At 29.2% G+C, this 11,322-nt stretch overlaps 1 protein-coding gene across 1 annotated transcript in view; it reads left to right on the top strand.

Moving 5' to 3' along the window:
• The first annotated feature begins 1,608 nt into the window (after positions 1 to 1,608).
• The window catches only part of LOC142222370 (uncharacterized), a 48,949-nt gene continuing 39,235 nt past the window's right edge, over positions 1,609 to 11,322 (top strand). Inside the window, exon 1 of the mRNA XM_075292496.1 lies at positions 1,609 to 1,680. Within this exon, the coding sequence (XP_075148611.1) occupies positions 1,609 to 1,680 (72 nt within the window). The remainder of the gene's footprint in view (positions 1,681 to 11,322) is intronic.

The raw sequence follows: 11,322 nt of genomic DNA, 5'->3' as shown, positions 1-11,322 counted from the left end.
ACTTTTTTTAAATTTTCAAATTATTATTGATTTCTCACAGCAGAGCCTATTTCTTTGGGAACAAGATCCCACATAAGGATGCTCTAGAAGACCCATTTTTATACCCTAAACTACGTAGGGGTCAGGGTATAATAACTTTGATCTGCTAAAAAAAAGTGTCTACCAGAAATAGTGATCTAAGATTCCATAAAATATAGACCGCTCGACTCAGAATCACCTTCTGAATCGATGTAGCTCTTGCTGTCCCGTTCGTCCGTTCGAATCGATTCAGATTTAGATATAGCTCTCATATGTATGCATCGCCCGATTTCCCAAAATTTGACCATAATAGCCTTATTTGTTAACCCATCTTACTTAAATTTGACACAAGGTAACCTTTTGTGCTATCATCCATACCTGCCAAATATCATCCAAATCGGTTCAGAGCTCCCATAAATTTGTCCCTAATAACTTTATTTTTGACCATAGTGGCCTCATTTTGTAACCGATCTTATTCAAATTTATCAACCAAATCTCCAAAATATCACCCAAATCAATTCAGATTTAGATATAGATCCCATATATATGTATAGCCAGATTTTCAAAAAAAAAATCTCCTAGTAAGCCTAATTTCGACCATAATAGCCTTATTTATTAACCGATCTTACTTAAATTTAGCACAAGGGTATCCTCTGTAGTATCAACTGAACACCTAAAATATTATCTAAATTGGTTCAGATTTAGATATAGATCCCATATATATGCATCGCTCTATTTTACAAAATTTGGCCATAACTCTCTTATTTATTAACCAATGCTACTCAAATTTCAAATTTTGATGTATAAGCCGATCGTATCTGAACCTACATGTAGCTCTTACATAAATATATTGCTCGATTTTCACAAATTTGTCTACAATAGCTCCCACCACTTGAGCGATTTCGTCTTTTTGAATAATGGATTTAATATAAGTGGCCTGCTAACTCTGCAGGTGTAAAATCTAGTAAAGCAGTAGCTAATATAAGGAGTTTCTGTTCATATTGAGATAAAGCTCTCATAAAGATGTACCCTTTAATTGTTTTTTTTTTTTAAATAAGGAAATACGGTTTATTTCCCAAAACATTCACATTTGTTTTTACTGGTTAATTGAAAAAACAATTAAATTTCGACAACAAAAAAAAATCGCTGGAATGCTACATTCACTTGCGGCACAATTTTATATATGGATATTATCGCAAGGACCATTTGTACAACTGCTACCCTTTCACCCCTTGGCACTACAAATATTTTAAAACCATTTGACTTAATTGTAATTAAACTGTGTGGCCTTATAGATGAATTGTGGCTTTAGCTTACACTGATTTTTATTCATATAAATATTCCCTCCCCTACCCATTACCTAGAACCAATTTTATGTTTCAAGAGGAAACATAGGCAAATAATTGAAAACTTCGTTCGTTCTTCGTGCTATGTAAATAATATTCTTTATGATTTATTATATCCGACATAAGCCGACAACTGGTTGTGGAAGGCATGCTAGGAGCTTTTTTTTGTATTTTTACCTAGAAAAAACAATTGCAGAGTCGAAAAGGACCATTAGGTTTTGTTTTACATTAAGGCAAACCACCCATGGATGAGGATGATGATTTCAACCAGCAAAGGCCTAGTCCTTTGACCTTTGGTGACTTTCAAATATTTGCGGTTTACCCAAAAATCCTATAACTGGGTACTGTTGTTTTAAAGTTTCAAGAGGATTTTTTGTTTTTATCGGAAGGGGGTTCCTTTATTCCTCTTTTATATTTCATTTAAGGAAAATTCCAAATTTAATATCAAAAAAGAGATGTTAAGGTTAATTTATTATGCTTACTAAATAAGCTAAAGGAATATTATTAGAGAGAAGGAAAAATTATCTAAAGTCTATTAAGGAGAAAACAAAAAGAAAATTTAGCCCTAGCGATTCTAACCAATCTAATTAAATATGAGCTATAATACTTAATGAGAAAAGGAAACAAGTGAAGAATTACCAATGTCATTGTTATGACAAGTGTTAAGTGACGTGGTTTTGTTCTTATTTTTAAGTTAACATTTTTTTATGTTGTCAAACATTCCGCCCCTACTGTTAAGTCTATATAAAAATCTACTTAAACATTAAACTTTTCTAATTTTTATACCCTCCACCATAGGATGAGGGTATATTAACTAGAGGTCTGCATCGAATAACTTTTCACTACATGTATGCAATTCGCTGTCGAATATAGTACATACACTGTCTTTCTCTCAGAGCGCAAGTAGTGAAGTGAAGAGAACACTTGCTTGTCAAATACCACCAAGTACTTATCCAAAACAATATGTGTTCCGAAAAAAAGGAACAATAAAAATGTAAGTACTTGAGAAAAAGTACAACATGGATTCTCTTCACTTCACGTGGTACCACAAATATTGCTCAGTTATGTGCGAAGCAAAACTTTCCATTATTATTAATCATAGATATGTATGTATATCACATATTTCATATATTTATGTATGTCACACACTTACCTTAACGTTTGCCGTTCTTTATATCAATCCGAAAACATATATTATGAAGAGTAACTGTATTCTTGTATTTCTGAAACTGCACGTTGTACATGGAGTACTCTATGAAGTTTTGTTCTCGCAACATACTCGACGTGATCACTCTGAGTACACTTCAATAAGAGAGAAAGAGGAATATGTGTTTGTTGGTAGTGAAGACATCGGAGTAGCAACAAGAAGGTACTCGTGGCTTTTGGTGTTCATTAAAATGTGTACCAATTGTTTTGCGACTCTCTCAAATAGATGTACTCATTTAGCAAGTACACGTGTACTCTGCATTTACAAATGGAATTGTGCAGACCTCTAATATTAACTTTGTCATTCCGTTTGTAACACATCGAAATATTACTCTAAGACCCCATAAAGTATATATATTCTGGGTCGTGGTGAAATTCCGAGTCGATCTGAGCCTGTCCGTCCGTCCGTCTGTTGCAATCACGCTAACTTCCGAACTAAACAAGCTATCGACTTGAAACTTGACACAAGTAGTTGTTATTGATGTGGGTCGGATGGTATTGAATTGAATGGGCCACTTTTACGTATAGCCCCCATATAAACGGACCCCCAAATTTGGCTTGCGATTGCTCTAAAAAGAAGCAAATTTCATCCGATTAGGCTGAAATTTGGTACATGGTGTTAGTATATGGTATCTAAAAACCATTCAAAAATTGGTCCATATCGGTCCACTTTTACGTATAGCCCCCATATAAACGGACCCCCAAATTTGGCTTGCGATTGCTCTAAGAGAAGCAAATTTCATCCGATCCGGCTGAAATTTAGTACATGGTGTTAATATATGGTCTCTAACAACCATTCAAAAATTGGTCCATATCGGTCCACTTTTACGTATAGACCCCCGTATAAACGGACCCCCAAATTTGGCTTTGCGATTGCTCTAAAAGAAGCAAATTTCATCCGATCAGGCTGAAATTTGGTACATGATGTTAGTATATGGTCTCTAACAACCATGCAAAAATTGGTCCATATCGGTCCACTTTTACGTATAGCCCCCATATAAACGGAGCCCCCAATTTGGCTTGTGATTGCTCTAAGAGAAGCAAATTTCATCCGATCCGTCTGAAATTTGGTACATGGTATTAGTGTATGGTCTCTAACAACCATGCGAAAATTGGTCCATATCGGTCCACTTTTACGTATAGCCCCCATATAAACGGACCCCCAAATTTGGCTTGCGATTGCTCTAACAGAAGCAAATTTCATCCGATCCGGTTGAAATTTGGTACGTGGTGTTAGTATATGGTCTCTAACAACCATGCAAAAATTGGTCCATATCGGTCCATAATTATATATAGCCCCCATATAAACCGATTCCCAGATTTGGTTTGCGGATCCTCTAAGAGAAGCAAATTTCATCCGATCCGGCTGAAATTTGGTACATGGTATTAGTATATAGTATCTAAGAACCATTCAAAAACTGGTCCATATCAGTCCATAGTTATATATAGCCCCTATATAAACCGATCCCCAGATTTGAATTCCGGAGCCACTTGGACGAGCAAAATTCATCCGATCCGGTTGAAATTTGCAACGTGGTGTTAATATATGACCGCTAATAACCATGCCAAAATTGGTCCATATCGGTCTATAGTTATATATAGCCGATCCCCAATCACACAAAAATTGGTCCACATCGGTCCATAATTATATATAGACCCCATATAAGCCGATCCCCAGATTTGACCTCCGGTGTCTCTTAGAGGAGCAAAATTCATCCGATCCGGCTCAAATTTGGTACATGGTATTAGTATATGGTCTCTAACAACCATGCAAAAATTGGTCCATATCGGTCCATAATTATATATAGCCCCCATATAAACCGATTCCCAGATTTGGTTTGCGGATCCTCTAAGAGAAGCAAATTTCATCCGATCCGGCTGGAATTTGGTACATGGTATTAGTATATAGTCTCCAAGAATCATTCAAAAATTGGTTCATATCAGTACATAATTATATATAGCCCCTATATAAACCGATCCCCAGATTTGAACTCCGGAGCCACTTGGACGAGCAAAATTCATCCGATCCGGTTGAAATTTGCAACGTGGTGTTAATATATTGCCGCTAATAACCATGCCAAAATTGGTCCATATCGGTCTATAGTTATATATAGCCGATCCCCAATCACACAAAAAATGGTCCATATCGGTTCATAATCATACTTGCCACTCGAGCAAAAAAATCTAGCAAAATGTTATTTCTATAGAAAATTTTGTCAAAATTTTATTTCTATAGAAAATTTTGTCGAAGTTTTATTCCTATGGAAAATTTTGTCAAATTTTATTTCTATAGAAAATTTTGGCAAAATTTTATTTCTGTAGAAAATATTGTCAAAATTTTAATTTTATAGATAATGTTGTCAAAAATTTAAATCGTTTGAAAGTTTTGTAAAAATTTTATTTCTATAGAAAATTTTGTCAAAATGTTATTTCTATAGAAAATTTTGTTAAAATCGTATTTCTATAGAAAATTTTGTCCAAATTTTACTTCTATAGAAAATGTTGTCAAAATTGTATTTCTATAGAAAATTTTGTCAAACTTAATTATATACGTATTTAATCGGCCATTTTAAGTTTAATATATACCACGTATGGACTACGTGGTATATATTACGGTATTAGGAAGTTTTAAGATTCCTTGTCATCGGCAAAAGTTACCGCAACCCAAGTAATTGTGGATGACAGTCTTCAGTAGAAGTTTCTACACGCAAAAAAAAAATTCTTTCCTCCCAAACGAAATTTTAGACAAACGTTTCTCATTTGCTTTTCGCTGTAAGGAAGTGTATTTGGAAGAAAAGTATATACTTTTTGTGATAAATGTTTATTCTTTTCCAGGATGTAAAAACAATTTCATAAAGACAAACTCAAAAAAAAAAAAAACATTGTTTTCTTGCTAATTGCATTTTCCCTCACATCTTTCTCACATCGTCGAGGTTTTTTAGTTCTTAACACCTTTTCCTGTAATACCAACAATGTAGAAGAAATTATACGATTTTATAAATTTTTAAAATTTTTTTACCTTTCGCCTGGACGGAGAATCGAACCACGGACCATGCACTTTGTAAGCCAAAATTTATATAGCATAGCTTGCGGCGCCCACGAACCGAATAAACAATGTTTATTTAACAGAAACAAACATTTAGTTTGGCACCGTGGAGCAGTGGTTGCTACGTCCGACTTGCATGCCAAGGGTCGTGGGTTCGATCCCTGCTTCGACCAAAGTTTTTTTTTTTTTTTTTTAATATGTTCCAGATATGTTCGGAAGATTCCGAAAAAATGTTCAACATTACATTGTAGTATATGAAATTTTGAACTGTAAAATGTGTCTTATTAAAGACCTAAAGTCAGAAAATAACAGTGTTTGATATAAACGAAATGGACTGTGTTGTTGTTTCAAAAATAACTTTTTTTTTATAGAAAAAATAAAAATTTTGTAACAAACGAATTTTTTTGGTGATAAAAGTTTAATATTTTCGAAGCAATTCAAAAAAGTCTAACAAAAGAAAATCGTTTTCGGTACACGTTTTCCAAACGTTTTTTTCTTTGCGTGTAAGAAATCCATGGTGGAGGATACATAAGCTTCGGCCTGGCCGAACTTACGGCCGTATATACTTGTTTTTTTATTTTTGTACTTTTAAAATATGTTCCAATTTTTTTCTTACAATTATTTAAGTATCACCGGCCCTCTGGCAAATTGCCTTTTTCTATATTTAAACCGCAAAAAAAAAAAAAAAAAAAAAACAACCAACAAATCCATTTGGTCAACAATGGCATCAGCTAGGGATATAGACAAAATTCCACCTTTTTCCAGGCTTACACATTAAATCCCAAGAAAAGTGGCCAACCATCTGTTGATATTCTCATGGTTTATTGGGTTCAGAGGAAAACGGATGTATTAATAAAAGTAGACAAACATTTCATTAAATCTTCTTAGTCTTAGATACACTCACAAACTTTCCTCAATGAGAGAAAAAAAAAATACATTTAAGATGGCTTATCCAGAGTTTTGCCTTTTTATATGCGGTTTCATGTGAAATAAAGATGAAATTCTGAAGAATTTTTCATTTAAAACAAATAACTCAAGAAAATTTATATTTTAGGAAAAATACTGTTATTGTCTTGTTTTTATATGTTCAACATAAACAATAAAATTTAGGGATAAATAGGTTGTGTTTTTTTTTTTTAATTTTCTAATCTTATTGTATCATAATGTAGCAAGGTAGAGTACTCTAACAACGAAAGTAATCATTAATTTAAATAAAATATTGCATGGTCGATAAAGTTTTATCGTATATCTAATCAGAACTTTAATTTTCTTTTTTTTTTATATTATACACATTAACATACCGTTTGTTACACATCAAAATACCGTTTTCCCATCATATAAAGAAAATATAAACCATCCTGGTTAGGTTAACATTTACCATCAAAATCGAATGACAATTTGCGACACCGAACTATCTTTTAAAATAGAAAACAATCATAAGTAGTTTTAAAAAACGATTGTGGTTGACTGCCTTTATTACAATTTTTTTATGTATTTCTTGGTAAAGGCTACACAAAATTCGTCCCGGCCAAATTTTGGCTTTTTTTAAATCTTGTTATACTTTTTTTTGCAATTTCCCTCTTATTGTATATCTGTGCACACAGATACTTGTACAATGAATTGTAATTGAATGAATTCCACTTGAAAAAAAAAACATGCCAAATATATTTTATCTGCTTGGGATTTTGACTTTTCCGCATTTTCGTAAAACAAGGGACTATCGTTTAACATTTCTGCCATTGATTGCTGACATTTTAAACTCTATTGGGAAAATCGTAGAGAATATTCTCAAGTGCCTTAGTACTGACAATGATGCAGAACTTTTAATGTTTTTGACATGATAAAGTACCAGCATAGAATAATGACACAAAACAACAAAAACTTATTTCTATCAAAGGAAATAAAGAATTTCATATAAATTGAATTATTTAAACAATTGCCAAACACAAAAAAAATTGGTAATTGCTTATTGCATGATATAAATAAACGTTGAGTGGAATCCATATATACTATATGGGCTAAATCACAACATGGGACTATATGAGCAATACATTGATAGACAAAAATGAAATTTTGTAATATTTAAGACAAAATAGCCTATCATGCACTTGGAACTCGACTGCATTGTAGAAGTGGTACGTTGATTAATACAATTCCTACGGCATATTAAAATTTTTTTAGTTCAAAACTTCTATTTGAGTTGCGACCACATACCGAACGACTCCGATTCGAATTTTGAATTGGTTTAGCCATGCCAGATTGTATGACCATGCCACTCGAACCAAAAATAATCTACCAAAATTTGGAGAAAATTTTACCAAAACAAACTACCAAACAAAAATATCTTATTTTGTCAAAATAGAAAATTTTGTCAAATTTTTTTTTATAGAAAATTTTGTCAAAAATTTTATTTCTATAGAAAATTTTGTCAAGATTTTATTTCTATAGAAAATTTTATCAAAATTTTATTTCTATACACAATTTTGTATATTTTCTATACAAATTTTTGTCCAAATTTTATTTCTATAGAAACTTTCATCAAAATTTTATTTCCATAGAAAAACTTTTCAAAATTGTATTTCCATTGAAAAAATTTTCACAATTTTATTTTTATAAAAAATTTTGTCAAAATTTTATTTTTAAAGAAAATTTTGTCAAAATTTTATTTTTATAGAAAATTTTGTCAAAATTTTATTTTTATAGAAAATTTTGTCAAAATTTTATTTTTATAGAAAATTTTGTCAAAATGTTATTTTTATAGAAAATTTTATCAAAATTTTATTTTTTGAGAACATATTTTGCAAATTTTATTATTCATTGCTTTTCTTTCTCTTCGATTATTATATTTACTAGAAATTAATGAACCATCAGTAACATTAAAGGCTATTGGTCATCAATGATGCTGAAATTATGAATATTCAAATTTTAGAAACGTAGAATTTGATCCAAACAGTAAAAAATCTGCCATTTTTGGTAGAATTCTACCAACTGAGCTAACCGTGTGTAATCCGATTACCGTTAATTTTTAATTTTTCGAAAAATTTGAAAAATGACTACAGAAACCACCAAATATGGGGAAAATTGGCAAATCACTGCAATTTCAGTTACACATAGAGGTAATCAATTGAACCAAATATCCTTATATGACACCTCTATTGTACATACCGATTTTGATATGGTTTTGTCATGCTTCATTGTAAGATACAGCGTTATTTCGACCCAATTGTCCTTAAAATTGGAATTCGTAAACATAAACATGTATAATCCGACTACCGTAATTTTAATTTCAAGGCAATAGAATCCTTCAATGATGGTTAGCCAAATTTGCGAAATCTTATTAATTTCGTCTTAAAACAACTACATATCATTATCACGGTTGCCACAGTTTGTAGAATTCTACCAAAACTGGTAGATTTTGTACTCTTTGGTAGAAGTTTTGATAACATTTTCTAGAGAAATACAATTTTGACAAAATTTTCTATAGAAATAAAATTTTGACAACATTTTCTATAGAAATACAATTTTGACAAAATTTTCTATAGAAATACAATTTTGACACAATTTTGTAAGAAATAAAATTTTGACAAAATTTTTTATCGAAATAAAATTTTGAAAAAAATCTATGGAAATAAAATTTTGACGAAACTTTGTATAAAAATAAAATTTTGACAAAATTTTCTATAGAAATAAAATTTTGAAAAAAAATCTATGGAAATAAAATTTTGACGAAATTTTGTATAGAAATAAAATTTGACGAAATTTTCTATAGAAATAAAATTTTAGAAAAATTTTCTATAGAAATAAAATTTTGACGAAATTTTATTTCTATAGAAATAAAATTTTGACGAAATTTTCTATAGACATAAAATTTTTACAAAATTTTCTATAGAAATAAAATTTTGACAAAATATTCTATAGAAATAAAATTTTGAAAAAAAATCTATGGAAATAAATTTTTGAAAAAAGTTCTATGGAAATAAAATTTTGATGAAATTTTGTATAGAAATAAAAATTTGACAAAATTTCTATACAAACAAAATTTTGACAAAATTTTCTATAAAAATAAAATTTTGACCAAATTTTGTATAGGTATACAATTCTGACAAAATTTTGTACAGATATAAAATTTTGACGAAATTTTTATAGAAATAAAATTTTGACGAAATTTTCTGTAGAAATAAAATTTTGACAAAATTTTCTATAGAAATAACATTTTGATAAAAATTTTCTATAGAAATAAAATTTTGACAAAATTTTCTACAGAAATAACATTTTTATAAAATTTTCTATAGAAATAAAATTTTGACAAAATTTTCCAATGAAATAAAATTTTGACAAAATTTTCTATAGAAATACAATTTTGACGAAATTTGGTATAGAAATACAATTTTGACAAAATTTTGTATAGAAATACAATTTTGACAAAATTTTCTATAGAAATAAAATTTTGAAAAGAAATTCTATGGAAATAAAATTTTGACGAAATTTTGTAAAAAAAAAAATTTTGACAAAATTTTCTATACAAATAAAATGTTGACAACATTTTCTATAGAAATAAAATTTTGACAAAATTTTGTATAGATATAAAATTCTGACAAAATTTTGTACAGATATAAAATTTTGACGAATTTTTCTAAAAAAATAAAATTTTGACCAAATTTTCTATAGAAATAAAATTTTGACGACATTTTCTATAGAAATAAAATTTTGACAAAATTTTCTATACAAATAAAATGTTGACAACATTTTCTATAGAAATAAAATTTTGACAAAATTTTGTATAGATATAAAATTCTGACAAAATTTTGTACAGATATAAAATTCTGACAAAATTTTGTACAGATATAAAATTTTGACGAATTTTTCTATAAAAATAAAATTTTGACCAAATTTTCTATAGAAATAAAATTTTGACGACATTTTCTATAGAAATAAAATTTTGACAAAATTTTAATTTAATTTATTTATTTTCATATGTAACTACCTATAGAAATAAAACTATAGAAATAAAATGTTGAAAAAATCTATGGAAATAAAATTTTGACGAAATTTTGTATAGAATTAAAATTTTGACGAAATTTTCTATAGAAATAAAATTTTGACAAAATTTTCTGTAGAAATAAAATTTTGACAAAATTTTCTATACAAACAAAATTTTGACAAAATTTTCTATAGAAATAACATTTTGATAAAAATATTCTATAGAAATAAAATATTGACAACATTTTCTACAGAAATAAAATTTTGGCTAAATTTTCTAATGAAACAAAATATTGACAAAATTTTCTATAGAAATAAAATTTTGACAAAATAAGATTTTTCCAAATTTTTTAGATTATTTTTGGCTCGAGTGTCAACCGTGATCCTTATGTGGCATCCCTATTTGAATACCTACATATCGTTTATCGAAGAAATTTCAATGGTAAAGGTAGATTTATAGTTTACGTCATTGGTATTATTAATATTGGTATTATTAATATTTTGAACGGTTTTAGAAAAATATCCAGTTATCTGATCATTTTAACAACTACAAAATCCAATCCACCACTATACTCTCACACAAAAAAATTTTTTTCTGATTCAATCACCAAATTAATTGATCCAATTAATTTTTTAATTGAAATGTCTTCAATCACGAAAATGATAGTATCAATCACAGTTTTAATTGGGCATAGAAAAAATTCTTGATTAAAAAATTAATTGATT

The sequence above is a fragment of the Haematobia irritans genome, chromosome 1, assembly GCF_050003625.1.
Source record: "Haematobia irritans isolate KBUSLIRL chromosome 1, ASM5000362v1, whole genome shotgun sequence".
Taxonomy (NCBI): domain Eukaryota; kingdom Metazoa; phylum Arthropoda; class Insecta; order Diptera; family Muscidae; genus Haematobia; species Haematobia irritans.
This window is presented reverse-complemented; position numbering and strand designations above follow the sequence as displayed.